We start from the raw sequence: 17990 nt of genomic DNA on the forward strand, positions 1-17990 counted from the left end.
TAGTCTCTTAATCCATCCTCTGGACAAGAACATGCCAAACCTAGGAAGGACATCTACCACCACTATGTCCATCACCATGCTCTTCATGGGCAGCTGAGTTAGGGTGATAGTTAAATCTTTAATCAATCCTAGGCATCTCACTTTCCTTGAATCAAAAGAGAATAGATCATGGTATGATCGGGTGATGTTAAGGGCTAACTCTTCCATGACAGCTTTTGGGATCAGATTGTGGCTAGCCCCTGTGTCTAGCAGGAAATTGTGGAGGATTTTGTCATGAATGGTCAAGGAGACATAAAAAAATGGAGAATTATCATTAGCAGGTTCAGTCATTGGGCTTAGCACAACTACAGGTCTATCATCTTGCAAATTGACAGAGTCAGTCGAGGTTTTTTTGTCTTTCAGCTCAAGAGCTTCAAGGATAGGCTTTCTAAACACTTCACTGTTTACAAGTTATACCAGAGGCACAGATATTTTTAACTTCTGAAATTTTGCTTCAAGACTGAAAGAGGAAGGGGACTTGTCAGGACCTCTTACCTCTTGAACTGGTGCTTTGAGGATGACTGGATCAGCTGCTGATCTCTTTTTCCTGGTATTCTGTGATTCTGTTTGGACAACAGCTCTTTGGGCAGGATTCTCCTTGACATTATTTGCGTTCGACCTCAGGTTATATCTATGTTGTTCACCAGTCTGCAGGACAGCTTCTCTATCCCACTCCCGATTGTCTTGTTTATGCAACAAAGACTCTTCATATTCAGCCAATGTAAAAAAGGCAGCACTACCTTTATCTTCGATGCAATGTATTACATCCTCATCTTCAATCTGTTCCTCCTCCATGACTACATTTTGGAAAGGAGTTTTAACTTTATGTTCTTCATTCGGTTATTTACCCCTCTGAATGATTTCTAACTGTTCATTTGATCTTCTGAATGGATTTGAGTTTCTTGGAGCAAATATGTTCTGCTGCCTTGTCTTTCCTGAGTTCTGCTCAATCTTGATCTTAGATATCTCAACATCCAATGACTCTATCATTCTAGTCATTTTGTCTAATTTAGGCTCTGAAGATGAAGCAGAGGAAGAAGAAGCCTCACCTCTCTACCTTCTTCTATCAGCATGACTTTTAAGTTTCTCTGCAGCCATGATATTAGATTCAACTTCTAGAGCTGCATCTTGCATATCAACTAGAGTAGCACATCTTCTTTCTCTTAACAATAAGCAGAAATTAGAGTCAAAAGCATTGGCATAAGTGAGTTTGGCGGAGGTTGGGGTTGGCTTTACCTCAGCTGGAATTTTACTATACATACGATTGAATATTTTATTAAAATCACGCAATGATTCCCCATTTTCTCTTTTCAGGTTACCAAACTCAGTATGGTAATATAGCAGGTCCTTTTTATCTCCCCAGTGCTTTAGAAATGTATCATCTAAAGCTTCAATATCAGCAATAGATCTAGGGGTCAATTCTCTGAACCATTTTCTGGCCTCTCCATCAAGGCTCTGGACAAAAACTCTCATCCACACATCATTTTCACTAATATCTAAGTTATCAGCATAACTATAAAAAGCTTCAAGGTGTTCTTCAGCTTTTACCCCATCTGTACCAGTGAACTTAGGCATATACTTCTGATATTCCCCTGCAGGCATGGCATTCAAAGGAACAGGCAAGACCAAAGATCCATATCTAGCACCAACAATTCTTTCCATCCTCGTGGGTGCTTGCTGGCCTGCCATGACTGGGATATGTGGAATGCTACTGGTAGATTGAATAGTGGGAAACAATGAAATGGATGGCAGAGACAAGGGAATAAGATGGACTGTATGGGATACCTTCTTTGGACTGAGATCCAAAAAGGAACTAAATGAACAAGGAGTTGTATGAATCTCTAAAGGAAATTTCTCACTAGCAACACTAGGCTCTATATGTTCAAACGATACATTCTCAACTATAGCCTCCTATTGCAGAGATACATAAGATTTCTTAGGCTTACCTAATCCTGATGCTCCTTTTTGTGAAGTCTTCTTCTGCTTAATGATCTTCTCATAGTCAGGCTCTAGTTCAACTAGTGATTTCTGAGGATTTTTTTGAGTATGCCTCACAAACTGAGCTAGAATTGCAATGTGGAGTCGCCACCAGGTAGGTCCTCCATTAGAGTCACCAGATAGATGATTACAACCAAAAATGTGTCCAAACCTTGTCTATCATCAAAGCTTGGAACTGTGTCATCCCCCAGGGAAGCTGAGCTTCAATCTTCGCTCCTCGACAATGGCGCCAATTAATGTTATCACCCCAAGAAACTCTCCTAGGTTGTATCTTGGAGATGCTCGGGAACATTACAAACTCAACAAAATGTTGGAAATGGATGAATGGAAGGTCTGATGCATATTCAAGCCAGATAACCACTTCTACTATGCTTAACTCCAGACATGGATGAACACCCCCAGACTACAAGGCTTTAGACCACCAATTGCTCACAGTTTGAAGTTTAAATGAGTATGGAGAATACTGACCACACCAGCAGATGCACAGAACACTGTGATGGCCGGTTGCAACTAGTAAAAGGTCCGCAAATCTATTTCTTAATACACAGATAGGATGACAACTCTCTGGCACTAAGATAACAGAAACCTGTATAACACATTCAATGATACATACTGGATTCTAACACCAAGGTGGGATGACAGCCCCTTAGATGCTAAATATCAAGAGAACATGAAAAATTCATAACAGGCACAACCTAGAACAGAATAGAAGTGGAAAGTGAGTAATTAACAGCGAAAGAAGCTTGTATTAGCTGAAAATGAAGACCAGACGCTGCAAGTATCACAGTAGTTATAGTCTCCAGAAGTTGAGTCTTACATCAACACAATATCCATTATCCCTTGTTACATCTGTTTTCTGGGTATATATAGAGTTTGTTTACAAAATGATCTACTATCCTATGCGTGGAGGGGTCATAATGGACCACCAACCACATTAACTATCTGATATGAATCTCTGCTACAATCTGCTGCTTCAATGAATACATTTGACATTTTCTGGTACTTGGTTGTCCTTCCTGAGCAGGTAGAATGTCCTATGAAAGAATTATCCATAACTGATAAATACTGTGAACTGCTCAAGGAATGTCCTTTTGTTCTTCGGCCATAGTTTTCTTGAATGCAGTTGTTGAGAAATAACTGTGCTGGGTACAAGTAGATGGCCGCCATTGTCCTTTGGAAGCATGGCTCAATCAAAGGTGGCGAAGACTTCATGGCAGGTGTACGAGTGGGCGGAGCACAAACATCAACCGTTGGATCACAATGATCAATGGTGAGGATTGTTTTGCAAAGGGTATCGGGAGAAAACAGGGGCGAGCGAACGAGGGCCGTTGGATCGCAAGGTGGGCAGATCCAACAGTGATCGGGAGCTGAAGATGCGGAGGGTTTAATCGGCAGGCACAACGGTTTTGGTGGCGGGTGGTATTCCCTGTACCGCTTATGGGAGGATGGCGGTTAGCGTACAGACAGGCGCGATACCATTGAACGTGCGACACATGGCGGATGGGACGTGTCGAAAACCACCGATATCGCGAGTTATCGCACGGGCAGTTAACGAAGACGGGAGATGCAATCGCCGTTGGATGCCGGCGATGGAGGATCTGATGGCGGGAATCACATGAGGTTTAGCGCACATGTTTTTTTATTGACGTGACAGGAAAGGGCTTGTGGAGTGCGCGGTTATATGAATATAGTCGTATTGGTTCAAACTTTAGCGCTGAGGGGATAGACAGAACAGGGGCTTACTCAGGGTTCCGGAGGCAAAACAGAGGAAAACAGGGGTAGGGGAAGTTACAAGAGTGTACGAAAATGAAGGAGGAGGAGGAGACAGAATACTGCGGGATCCCTTCTGAGCATAACATACGGCCAAACCTGTTTTTCTCTTTTAGAAAAACTTCATCTTATAGCAGAGCTAACAATCCCAACCACTGCAATAAACATCCTGACACAAGCCATCCCTGTCAGACGTATTTTTGCAGGTTGCGTCTCTGCTTGAAGATAGAAGGACCAAAGCCAGACGCGAACCATTCAAAATCTTAGCAAAGGCATTTAAAGAAGTTATGTACTTTGGTAAACAGATATGGGCAAGCATTCATTCAGAAACCTTTGGCCACACTCCAAAAACACCTGCGCGATTCTAATCACACTCAACAACAACATCATATTAATTTCTCTCTGTCATGAATTAAATGTAAAATTGTATGTTGAGTTATATATGAATGTAAAAGTCATTTTGTAATAGGTTAGAGAGTCAGAGAGTAAAAAAGAGCGCAAGTCTCTGTGGAGAAAATGGTGGAGCAATTTTTGGTGGGCGCGTGAAAGCAACAGTTACTCTATTTTACTGTGTGTTATTTTGCGTAAGTTTAAATCACTGTAAAACTTTTATTTTGCTTAATGAATGAGCTGCAGTCTCATGTAAATGTATTTTCATGTTTAAGAAATTAATACTAAGTTTTAGTGTTTTTCTCTAAACCTATCTTGTTATTTTTGCTGTGAGTATTCATTAAGTCTCTGGAATAGTTCTGCGGTGCGTGAAATTCAAGTGCGCGAAATCAACTTCGCGGTGCACAAAGATAGGTGCATGAAATCAGCTCTGCGATGCACGAACCTAGCTTCACAAAAGTCAAAATACCTCTGCCCCTGCGTGAAAATTAAATTTCCCAAATATTTTCAACAGTGGGAAGGTGTGCAGTGCAGCACCCATGTAAGGTGGGTTATTTCAATTTCCCTACCAAATAGAGGTTTGTCTGGATGTCTTTCCAGTGCAATAGGAAAGATGCATACCCTGCAGAATCTCGATCTTTTAGGCAATAACTTGTCGGGTGCTATTCCTGGCCAAATAGCCAACTGCTTTCAGCCTCCTCAACTCAATCTCGCTAGCAATTCCTTCACAGGCTTCATCCCTCCGAATATTGGGAACTGTAGCCTTCTTACCATTCTGAATATCAGTACCAATGATATTTCTGGCTCTATTCCATCTGAATTGGGTAATCTCGTAAGCCTGACTACTCTATCATTAAATACAATTAAACTCAGTGGTGTTATTCCATCGTCTCTGGGAAGGCTTGCCATTCTCGATACCATTAGGGTAGAGTCCAACTACTTCAGTGGCTCTATACCACACGAAATAGGCAATTGCACTAAACTACGCATTTTGATCTTGAAAGAATCAGGATTGCGACGAAGGATTCCTTGGGAAATTGGGAATTTGAAAAATCTTGTTATGTTGTCCCTGTTCAGCAACAATTTGACGAGTACTATCCCTCATACTATCAACAACTCCAGTAGTCTTGAAACCATTTCTATTTATAGGAACTTGTTACATGGTACGCTACTAAGGGAGATAGCTCGGTTGGAAAATCTGAGACATGTATGGTTTTATCAGAACCATATTATAGGCTCAATTCCTACAGGATTTTTTAGCGGACTGCTAAAATTGGAGTCGTTTGATGCATCTACCAATAATCTGAGTGGGACTATACTAAATGAAATGGGATGGCTGAAGATTTTGACACACTTGTCCTTTGCTTCCAATAACATGTCCAGCTCAATCCCCTCATCTTTTTCTAATCTTACAAGCCTGCAGCAGCTAAATTTATTGCAAACAAAATCCTTGCTGCTAAGTGCTTAAAAGTAGACGATAATGGATATCATAGTATGAGGCATGAGATCGAATCCTTGAAGCATGCCTGTCATAATAACATTCTACATCATCGGGACCTGATAACAGAGCATGACGGAACGAATGAGGTAATAGTTCTTGTGTGCGACTATATGGTCAATGGATCGTTGTGGGAATATCTGGGTGGAGCATCGAAACGTCCTAATCAGAGGCTGGACTGGAGGACTCGGTACAACATTGCAGTGGTCATGGCAGAGGTACTCAAATATCTACACCACGACTGCGAACCTCCAATAATTCACTGCGACATAAAGTCTGCAAAGATATTGTTGGATGATGAATTTGTAGCACAAAGTACAGACTTTGGACTTCTCAGGCTCCTGAAAAGTCCACCAATAGATTCTGAATCAAATTCTATTTTCGGAGGGACTCTTGGCTACATTGTGCTTGGTACTAAATCTCCATTTGTTTTCTTTTTACAAAGCTAAATGCATTATTGTTATTATTCCATTTGATGCGAATAGCCATAAACTCCGAAGATTAATGTTTTGTGCAGAATGTGGGTATGGAGTGAAAGCATCAATAAAGCAAGATGTGTATAGCTTCAAAGTGGTGTTATTTGAGATGGTAAGCGGAAAGCCTCCAGCAGTAGAAGAGGACGATGAAGAATTTGTGCATATCATTGCATGGGTTGCGAAGATGGCGCAAGAAGGGAGGATTGATGAAATAATTGATGAGGATTTGAGAAGTAGCAGTCATTATAAAAATGTGAAGGATGAAATAGTGAAGATAATGGAGGTAGTCGATCTGCTCCCAATCTCAGGCCGCCGATGAACATAGTTGTTGACATGCTTAATTGTCTAAAATCTGAACAACTGGCTGTCTCTTCTTAGTTCCCCTAGAAAGCACGGCATTTTTTCTTTAATGATGATAGGTGTGTTCTTTTTATTTTGATAAGGTCGTTTATTTTGGAAAGGGATGTTCAAATTTTTTAATTATCGATGTTATTAAGATGAATAAGAGGATTTAAGGTTTTGTAAATATTTGTATTTATTTATAAATAAAAATATTGGGATTTATGATTTATTTTCAAACTATTTATGTTTTATTCTTATTTTAAAAAGTTAGTGATATAAGGTTGTGTTATAGAAAACGAGTGATGATTGATTTTTTAGGCATGTGGTATTGATAATATATGATACTCATCCATGATGTTGTAACAATATCTATTTACATATTAATAATCTTCATTGTAAAGTTGAGGATAAATCTCTATGGTTAAGAACCTTGTTACATATTTTTTTAACTATATATTTTTAATGATTTTTTAAATTTTAATAAGAGAAATGTATGATGAAAGAAGTGCATGCATATCATGAATTGATGTCTATTAGCCATTTAATTTATATTGATGCATTAATGTAATTTTCTAAACATGTAAGTTCTTTTTTAATGATTCTTTACTTATGTATGTATATATGGGGTTTTTTCTTTTTTTTCTTTTGGTATGTGTACTCTGTAGAGTTAATAGCTAACATTATATATTTTTCCTTGAGATGCTTCATAACTTTTTAAGTATGGGGGAGATGTTGTTGTGGTATATAAAATGAAATGTTAGGTAAAAAAATAAATTAAATAAAATGATTCATATGCGTAAAAAACTTACCCTACGAATACATCTAAAAATACAAGATTAAAAAATAAAAATCCATAAAAAAATAGCTTAATTATCACTTTATTTTAAACTTTGATTATTATTAATTATAAAAATAACTAAAATATGAGTTAAACAATATTGTAACATGAAGATTCACCCCAGTCTACCATGAAATTTTCTAACTTGTAAATAGCTTTTGTTATAATATCATGGTTTATCAATACCACATGTTCAATATGACAAGTGTTGATATCAAATTTTCTTTAATTATTTAATTTGAGATCAATTTATTAGAGGATCATAACTAACTTAGAGATAAAAATTAATCCTTGATTTGTGAATCAGTGAATATTCTGACATATTCCATGAAGGTTAAATCTATATCATCCACCTAATAAGTATTGATAATTAAACATACTTATCAACATAATAATAAAACATAATTTCTACTCAATTAGAAATTGATAAAAAAAAATAATAAATAAATAAATTAACAGAAATAATAAATTAATTTAATTCAAATTTTACCTTGTATAATTTTCCTTTTATTAATAAAATTATAAACATTTTTTTTCAAAAACAAAAAATTATAATATGTTTTTTAAATATACATATGATAGTAAAATCAATTTAAATAATAATGATAAATTAATAAATTTAAACAATAAACATATAAAAACTTAGTATTTACCTAGAACACTTTTTTCTAACCTTTATAATCAATGTTATACATATCACATTAAAAACTAAAAAATATGTCAATGAAAAATTTTAAGTTCATAAATATGTAAAAATATTTTATCAATGTTTCAATCATGAAAGCTGGGTGGTTCTAAGGAGAAGTGTTAGGGTTTTCCGTGCTACATGCTTCGCTACCACAAAGCTCCTATTTGTTTTCACTTCATGCAACAATTTTCGACCTTTGGAGATCAACTCTATACAGACGATCGTGGATGGTCTCCTTCAAGCGACAGACCTCTTGCACAAAATACCATACACGTCTCCATTCCATAGATCTCCTGATGTTATGGTTTTTCTCTTCTCATGTAAGGAGACAGGAGCCTCTAACGATGTGCTTTTCTCCAAATCTAGCTTTTTTTTTGTTATCACGGGCTCTAAGCCCTCGTTTGGGTTAGATCTATCATTTTCACTACTGGATTTGGGCATTGGGACTGCAAAACAATGCTTTTGTCTCCAAAAATCTTTCTAGTTTCGTGATACCTTATATTTTAGGGATGTTGAAGGTCTTGTTGGGGGCGTTTCTTATTTTTTTTGGGTTTTCTATTTTTGTCTGTCGCTAGGAGGTGGGAGACAGGTCTTTTTTGTGCACCCAATACGGATCTTGTTGGAAGGTGTATGTGATCCCTTTTTCACAGTACAAAAAAGGTTTATGTGTAGATCAGTACATTTTTTGGTTCAAGAAGGATGGTATTAGGGAGTAAAGGGAAGCATTTTCCCATCAGTCGTTTGATCAGACCTATGGATATTTTAATCATGAAGAGATTTGATCCAAGGGCTATTGGAAGTGTAAATGAAAACCAAACCCCAGATCTGATAGTGAAACCTCCTTTCCAAAATTTCATAAAATCCCTCTCTGAGAAATCAGTCGTTATTATGGTATGGGCTAGGGATATGGTAAAAGACCTAAAATGGAAGATCCAAGAAAAGATTGGGATTCCAGAACCTCTTCAAAGTTTGATTTTTGCAGGGAAATCATTGCAAGATGCTTTAAAGTTGTAGGATTGTGGCATTAAAAGTGAGTCATCTGTCATATTAAACCTGAGGTTATGTGGAGGAAGCCCTGGATCTAGTAATCTAAAATGCCCAACCTCCTTTAAGGATGCGGTAAAGGGGAGGACTAAAATGTCCAAATCTTTTGATCTGAACCAAATGTTCTGGGTCCCTATATTGTGGAACAGATGAATCAAGAGTCAACGCTTACAATAAACCTGCGAGAGGTAAATGAGCTCCATTCCGAGTTTCAATCCAAAGCAGTTTAATGCAGATTTAAGGGCTTCTAGACAAAGAAGGAGGCTTTATACCACTAGATCTTTTCTTCTTGGACTGAAAACTGTGATATTCACCTATGTTCAAGGGGATTTTTTATTGTCAAATTTGATACATCAAAAGATCTAGACTTTGTTTTAAACGAGGGACCATGGTTTTGGGGCAGCGCAGGTTTGTTTATGACCCCATGGTTTACGGGCTTTGATGAAAATACCATGGTGGTATCCAAAATGATGGTTTGGGTCAGGTTACACAATCTCCCCCTTCATTTTTGGTATTTCAAAGTGTTGGAAGGAATTGACAATTCTTTAAGCAAGTTTCTTAAGGTGGATGTGGAAAGATTCTCAAAAGGAATCTGCACTTTTTCCAGCATTTGCGTAGAGGTGGACCTTAGTAAAGGTTTACCTAATTGCATTATTCTGATTCATAATAATTTGCAATGGACTCGGTTTCTATATTTCAAAAATACAACATTTAGATGTCATATTTGTCTTCAAACCAGATATCTTCAAAACTCATGTCCGCAAACAAAGAAAGATCCAAAGTGAAAAAAGGGACCAACTCAAAAGCCTAAGGGATGGCAGTTCTCATATCCATCAGATGCTGAAGAAAAGGAAGATGACTCCCCAGATAATACCACAAATAATGTTGAATGTGTTTCCCAAGGAATTATAGAAAAGAGAGGGGTGGAGCAAGTAGATCCGATGGTTTTTTCAACAGAAAAAATGACTACAACTCATGAGCAACAGATCAAGAAGGATTTCTCTGAAAAAGAAGCAAGTGACACCAAAATAATTCATGCATCTGAGAGCTCGGATTCTGAGGTCATTGTATCTCCAACTCCCAACCTGGGTGGTTGGTGAAAATTGGAGAAAAATAAGGGTAGAAAATAATAGTTAGTCTTTTTTCTACTTCTGAGTTTTTTTTTGGGCACCAGGGACACTGGTATGTCTCCCGCGGAGGTGGGGGATAGGTCTTTTTTGTGCACCAAATACAGATCTTGTTAGAATATGTATGGGATCCCTTTTTCACAGTACAAAAAAGGTTCCTGGGTAGATCAATACATTTTTTGGTTGGATAAGGATGGTGTTGGGGAGTAAAGGGAAGCATTTTCCCATCAGTCGGTTTTTTGGACCTATGGATCTTTTAATCATGAAGAGATTTGATCTGGGGGCTATTAGAAGTGTAAATGAAAACCAAACCCTAGATCTGATAGTTAAACCTCCTTTCCAATTTTTCATTAAATCCCTCACTGGGAAATCAGTCGTTGTTATGGTATGGGCTAGGGATATGGTAAAATACCTAAAACGAAATATCCAAGAAAAGATGGGGATTCCAGAACCTCTTCAAAGTTTGATTTTTGTAGGGAAATCATTGCAATATGCTTTAAAGCTGTAGGATTATGGAATTAAAAGTGATTCGTCCATCATATTAAACCTGAGGTTATGTGGAGGAAGCCATGGATCTAGTAATCTAAAAGGCCCAACCTCCTTTAAGGGTGCAGTAAAGGGGAGGACTAAAATACACAAATCTTTTGATCTGCACCCAAATGTTATGGGTCCCTATATTATGGAACAGATGAATCAAGTGTCAGTGCTTACAATAAACCTGCCAGAGGTAAATGAGCTTCATTTCGAGTTTCAATCCAAAGCAGTTTTATGCAGATGTAACGACTTCTGGCCAAAGAAGGAGGCTTTATACCACTAGATATTTTCTTCTTGGACTAAAAACTGTGATATTCACCTATGTTCAAGGGGATTTTTTATTGTCAAATTTGATACATCAAAATATCTAGACTTTGTTTTAAATGGGGGACCATGGTTTTGGGGTAGTGCATGTTTGTTTATGACCCCGTGGTTTTCAAGCTTTGATGCAAATACCATGGTGGTATTCAAAATGTTGGTTCATGTCAGGTTACACAATTTTCCCCTTCATTTCTGGTATTTCAAAGTGTTGGAAGGAATTGACAATTCTTTAGGCAAGTTTCTTAAGGTCAATGTGGAACGAGTCTCAAAAGGAATCTGCACTTTTGTCGAGATTGCGTAGAGATGGACCTTAGTAAAGGTTTACCTGATCGCATTATTCTGATTCATAATAATTTGTAATGGACTTAGTTACTATATTTCAAAAATACAACATTTAGATGTCGTATTTGTCTTCAAACCAGATATCTTCAAAACTCGTGTCCATGGACAAAGAAAGATCCAAAAATAAAAAAGGACCAGTTCAAGCAAAGGAATATGACTCCCTAGAGAATACCACAAATAATGTTGAATGCAATTCCTAAGAAATTATAGAAAAGAGAGGGGTGGAGCAGGTAGATCCAATGGTTTTGTCCATAGAAAAGAATGGATGCAACTAATGAGCAGTAGATCGATAAGGCTTTCTTTGAAAAAGAAGCAAGTGACACCAAAAGAATTCATTCATCTGAGAGCTCAGATTTTGAGGTCATTGTATCTCCAACTCCTAACTTGGGTGGTTGGTGAAAAGTGGAGAAAAGGAAGGATAGAAAAGAATAGTTAGTCATTTTCTCTTTCTGAGGTTTTTTTTAGCACCAAGTAAGACTGGTTTGATCGAATGCTTTTTAGCATATACAAGATGCAATTTTGTTCTTTTGAATAAAATTGTGATTTTTCCTTGGTGTTAAAAAATGTTTCAATAAAATTAAAAATAAAAATATTTCTATATAAAGAATTATGAAATTTATAGAAATATGAATAATATTATGTGCTAATACAAATTCATTTTAACTTTGGATTTATGAAGTGTTGAGGGAATAAAATCTCTTAAAATGCAAAATTTTCTTTAATTTATGTACTCAAAAAGCAATTTACATCCTCAAAATTAAATCCTTTTCAACTCTAAGTAAATCTAGAATGAAATGAATCCATGTATGATTAAATTATATATTTTCATCATCTAATCATTGCATTATATTTAAGAAACTATAATGATTATCACATTCACTTAGAAAAAAAATATTTTCAAAAACATTTCTCATTACCATGTTATAATGCAATAATCAAAATTGATTTTAAATGAATTTAATATTTGATTGAAAAAAGAAATTACATATACACAATGTAAATAATGTTATCCAATAATGTAATGAGTAGCTGCGAGGAATTTTAGCTATCATTTTACAATTTTGGATTGTTGCATGGATTTTTAAAATCACATCCAGTTTGTTTTACGGTGATAAAAGTGGACCACTTCAAAGTCGGTGGAGAGTAATTAATGCAAAAATGAAATAAAGAGTTCGTTAGCATCTATTTTGTTTTGATGTTTTTTTGAGTTATTTATACGTTGTTATTTATGATATTTAGTATCAACGTGTCCAGGTTTTCTTTTATATTTAATTATGCTTTTTAAGTAGTTTATAGAGGGGTAATATTAATGTTTTGCAGTGGAGCAATTGTTATTTAATTATTTTATATTTAGCATGTTTTTGAGAAATAATTTTTGGTTAGATAAAAAAAATTTTTTTATTTTTATTTTTCAAGATTTGGTAAAATGTGAGAAAAATATAATTGGAAAACTTCTAAATCTAAAATAATTAGATTATCAATAATAATAATAATGATAATTTGAGTTTGATGTCAAGGTCAAGCTATACATAAAATCGATATATCTATGAATAATGAGGTTTCTTAATAATTTGGAATTATGAAAATATTTGTGTAATATAATTTTTATTATTGTTTTATGTTTATGGACACATTGGTAATATATTGTATAACTTGAATTGGCTCAAAAGTTAAGGACACGTGCTTCTTTATAATAAGTCATAGATTCATATCGAGAGAAGTAGAGTGTATATATCTTTGTAGAGTTTAGATTAAATCCCTCATCTTATAATTGTGTATTAGTTATTTAATTTATTCATATTAATGAATATTATAATATACTTTGTGTACATAAATAATTTATTAAATTTTTATTTAATCGTGAATAATTATTATTTATATATATGTTAACAACCATAGTTTTTGATAAAAATATCTACCAAATATTTATTAAACAAAAAGTAAACTACTCGTAAAGTAATTGAGTGTTTTTTTTTGTCGTTCAAAATGACTTTCATTAGATGTTCAAAATAGCATAGCGTACAAAAATGTTGTCAACAACCCCTGCTCCTTCATTCTAACCAGAATTTTTGAGAATGAGGGCTGCAGAATACCAAGATAGACAGCTTGCATACATTATTTCTGAATGGCTATGAGGCCTTAACATATTGTGAGAGACACAAAAAGATACCAGAACTAATAGAAGCATATCAAGGAGGGGGATGAGGGGACATTACAGGGGGAGCTGCAAAGTAGCCAACACAGTCATGAATGTGGAAGTCAATATGTTCCACCCGTGCCTCTAAGCTGTGGAGGTGGTCGTTTGTGTGACGTTGACTATGCCGAAGGTTATCCAACTGGTCTAGAATGGTATTCTGGTTGTATTGAATATCAGTGAGATAGGAAATAATTTCATTACGGTCTTCATACATGTGGTCCCGTAGAATGTCAATGTTAATTTGTATGTGCCGCAACTACTCGGCGATCGATTCCATAGAGGCAGGAGCTACCAGGGGGCTTGGAAAATTAGTTGGGGAAAGAGCCTCAGCATCCTCTGTTTCCTAACTAGAAGGGGTAGCAGAGGACAAACGATGGCCTGGCTCGGGTTGCCTAGCCTGGGCCTGTTGCCCCTGCCCACGATGAGGGTGACCTTGTTGGAAAGACATTTTGTTGTTCATCGAGGGTAGTGGCTTGCAACAGGGGGAGACCATAAAGAAATATTTCGAAAACCTGCAAAGGAAACAATGTAATCCAGACCCACGAACCCACTGACCTGAGAAGGGATGAACCACTAGCCCGACACTACTACCATGAAGGCGAGAGGGGCACCCATTTTCCCAGACCAGGTGTCGAAGCGAAACATTTATGAGACACCACCCCAAATCCTCACATAAACAAAACCCCCACCCCAAATGTTGGCCAAGTGTTGTTGGGAAAAGTATCCAATACGGAATGACCCTATCCCACTCTAAGGGTGATAGTACCTCAGCAACAATCAAAGCAAAGCTATCTAAGATTTCTTCTTTATGAAAGTAAAATAGGGGAGAAAGAGATCCACTAACCGATGTCTTTCGCTAATGATTGATCCAATCTTCTCTCCTTGCTGCTTGCTCCCAGCTCCTTGCTCTTTCACTGGCCCAGCTACACCAAGATCCTGTAAAATGGCAAGAAAGAGAGACTAGAAGAAGCATACATTCATAATTGATTTAAGGATTAGAATAAATCAAATACGCAAGTATAACAATACATCATTGAGACACATGTATATAGAAGAACCTCAAATGCTTTATTAATGGAAGAAGTAAAGTTCAGGAAGTGATACAACCATAAGAGGCCCAATCCAGCATCACCTTCCCAGCAGAAAGAAATCTCCTCTTCACCTCATTCAAAGAAAATCACCCAATAGTTCTAAACTCAAACCAACAGCAATTCTTTACATTCACAAGATTCCAGCCTCCCTAGACCTCATGAGAGAGATCTATATATAGGAGTTTTGGAGAAAGGATGAGTCAGCTTGAGACTGGCATGAAGCTGACTAGTGTCCTCTCTCACTTCAGTTATTCTTCAGTTCTTGAGTCCACTTGGAGGTTCTTGCTTCCACTTGGAGATCTAGAACCTCTTACTCATCACCAGTCGAATTCCCTGATCCAAGTGTCATTTTGGAAACTTCCTGGGCATTGACACCTTGAGGAATGACTGTGCCACATGTCCAAACTCGCCCAACGCAGGTAGCCTTCTTTGCAGTTGACATTCAATGCAGGTAGACAGTGGAGCAGTTGACATTCAGCGCAGATGCTCAGTGGAGCAGTTGACATGATCCAGAATTGCCTTGTTTTTGAGTGTTTTCAGGTGGAGAACTTTTATTCAGTGTTGTGGTTTGCTGACCTTGTTCCTCTAGGGGTAGGAACAACATGTTTAGGGACTTTGGATCCATTAGATTATGGACATTTCATGCTTCATGTTGTAAGGCACAAAAATGTCTATAACAGTTGCCCCCTAAAGTATGAGGTCGTTTATCGGGTGAAATGCTTTATCAGGAGGATCCGAAGTTCATTCAATCGCTGAGAGGTGACCTGTAATAAGATACAATACAATACATTATTTTTCATACTGCTTTCATGATCTAGCTGAGGCGGGCATTCCCATGCTCAGCTTTATAAATTCATTTTGGTACATAGAACAGACGATCGTCTGATGGTAGACTGATAATTTTGGTGAAAATTATCATCCTTTGAGTAGGATGATCATCTGCTGCAATGATGTACATGTCAAATGTCTTTATATTTCCTGAATATATATCGCAGCCCGGATGGATGAAACTAGATCCGGGGTCTTCCAACTCGTTCGATCTTCACTCTAAGTACAAGTCGATCCATGTGAGAATTGCGCTGAAGTCGAACATGGAAAGACATCGCTTGATTACCGGTCAATGATGTAAACCGTTAACAAGCGCGAGAGGAATCACCGATAATGATAATGACACTCAAGGTACTGCAGTACAATTCACGTGGTGTGAATAAAGGACTTGGCGTCGAACACCACGCAAAATCTTCTGGTCGAAGGTCATTGATGTATACCTGTCGCCGGAAGTGAGAAACTTGCCATTGAGGCATGCAAGCTTCAAAGTACTGAGGGGGTTGTTCCTAGATCAACTTCTTGGATAATGAGCTGAAGTCGACAAGAAGCGATCCGTCAAAGGAGGGCCTTAATGAATCCCACATTAGTGACACGGAACGGAGCTAATGATTTTAATGAAGGTGAAAACAATCTGTGAAATATGATTCAGGGTGGCGGTCATGAAAGGATGAAAGATGATGTATGGTAGTGGATGGGACACGGTTGACTCTTTCTGAACAACATCTCTTGAACATATAACGACACTGATGCGATGGATCGGTAGCATTACCCCAAATGTGGATGGTTTGGCGAGACCATGGTGATGAGACCGGTGAATGAAACAACCCAACCCGATGTGGTACGGAGGAAAAGTGTCATGTTCAAGAGCGACTTGCTACCATTAAAGCTTTGAGGTTCTCCCAATTTTTCCCCACTCATTTTTCACCAGTACCTCTTTATTTTTGTCAAGCTTGAGGAGGATAACATATGCTTGTTCTATAACCTGCCCTTCGGGCAAGCCCATCGCTATGTTTTAACGAGCCTAGCGATAGGGAAACTCGTTCTCGTCTAAAGACAATGTTGTCGCTATTTAATCATTTTAACAAGTCTAACGACAAGGAAAACTCGGTCCTTTTCATTTTTAGAGAGTCTGAAAAGGTACATAAAGTTAACTCCGAAATTCCTTTTTCGTCATCTAATCCCTTAGGTCCGAAAAAGTATAAAACAATACAAAAGGGATGAGTTTTCGATAACTTTAACGAGCCGAATAAAACAAGCGCTTGACCTTTTTGTGCAATAATCCCTCAGGTCCAAAAAGATTAAAATCTAGAGGAGGGATAGCTCTTTCGGTCATTTTAACAAGCTGGAAGGCCAAAACTCGGCAAACGTTTCATATTTTACGAGTCAGTTCAAAAGAGCTTAAAGAAGACTCGTCTTTTGAGGAACAAGTGATAAACAGGGATAGCAACTGATTCCAGGTACAGGTTGGAATTTTCCAATCACGGTAGTGTCACAAGGATGGCTAGGTGAAATCACTCTTCGCAGCTGTTCCTCAAAATGGGTAAACAATCATATGGAGGTGAACGATCGGCCAAATGATGGTGGAGGTGGCAGGTGCAAACACGACCAAGGCTTTTTATGGCTGATAAATTTACGATCACAGCGGTTATTTACCGGGGTAGGTTCATTTTTTATTTAAAAATGAGCTTAAACTCTGGAGGAAACATTGCTCACTGCTTTTATTTATTTTTTAACGAGCATGAAGACCGCGTTAAAACTGCTCGGATCTTGCGTTTATTTTTTAACGAGCATGAACTTTATGCTAAAACTGCTCGAATTACCAGTCATAAGATAAGAAATGTCCCCTGTGAGATCTCTATTTTTTAAGGAGTTTCATCTTCACTAAGCTTTACTCCATATCCTTTCTTTATGCAAGTTCGGAAACGGCTAACCCAAAAAATAGATAAATAACCGCTCTTAGCTTGCACTCCAAAAGGTTTGCATGCCCCCAGGTATAAAATACAATTTCAAGGTTGCCCCTCCTCCTTCCCACCTCTGCTTTTCTTTGGGTGTTCACGGCTACTTGTCGTCTTGCTAGTCTAATGTTAACGATACTTGTCTTCTCGTCAGCCCAACTTTCAACAGTCTTTTCGCAAGATCGCAAGAGAACAGCTACTTGCGACAAGAAAGCAGCTACTTGCGACAAGAGAAGAACACTACTCAAAGATAAAACATTTGTGTTATTGAGGGAGGCTTACCTCTTTCTGGTTACCCAAATATTGTCTCGTTAATCTTTCAAACAAAACACTTCCTCGGCAATGTCTACCAAAATAGACAAGGGTGAATGACCTTTGTCAAACACGTAACTTTGACAAAAGAATCTTATTCCAGAACAACCCTCTTCCATCCACGGATGGGGTACGGACTAGTCATATTCCCTCGCGGAAATTCTACCTTATACCCAAGGTTTTCTCTGCCCGAAGTAGAC

At 37.5% G+C, this 17990-nt stretch overlaps 1 protein-coding gene across 1 annotated transcript; it reads left to right on the forward strand.

The window, feature by feature from the left end:
* Positions 1–5808: 5808 nt before the first annotated feature.
* LOC149247723 (receptor-like serine/threonine-protein kinase At1g78530) lies at positions 5809–6490 on the forward strand. Its single transcript, XM_089445165.1, has 2 exons — positions 5809–6106; positions 6213–6490. The coding sequence occupies exons 1-2, from the start codon at positions 5809–5811 to the stop codon at positions 6488–6490; spliced, it is 576 nt and encodes a 191-aa protein (XP_089301291.1).
* Positions 6491–17990: the final 11500 nt, after the last annotated feature.

The sequence above is a fragment of the Pinus tabuliformis genome, chromosome 7, assembly GCF_031772625.1.
Source record: "Pinus tabuliformis cultivar Carrire ecotype Pingquan chromosome 7, CPIR1, whole genome shotgun sequence".
Taxonomy (NCBI): domain Eukaryota; kingdom Viridiplantae; phylum Streptophyta; class Pinopsida; order Pinales; family Pinaceae; genus Pinus; species Pinus tabuliformis.

Coding starts and splice junctions, on each gene's coding strand:
- LOC149247723 (XM_089445165.1), top strand. CDS start 5,809: ATGGTCAATGGATCGTTGTGGGAATATCTGGGTGGAGCATCGAAACGT. Junction 6,107..6,212: donor TCTTGGCTACATTGTGCTTG/GTACTAAATCTC, acceptor TGTTTTGTGCAG/AATGTGGGTATGGAGTGAAA.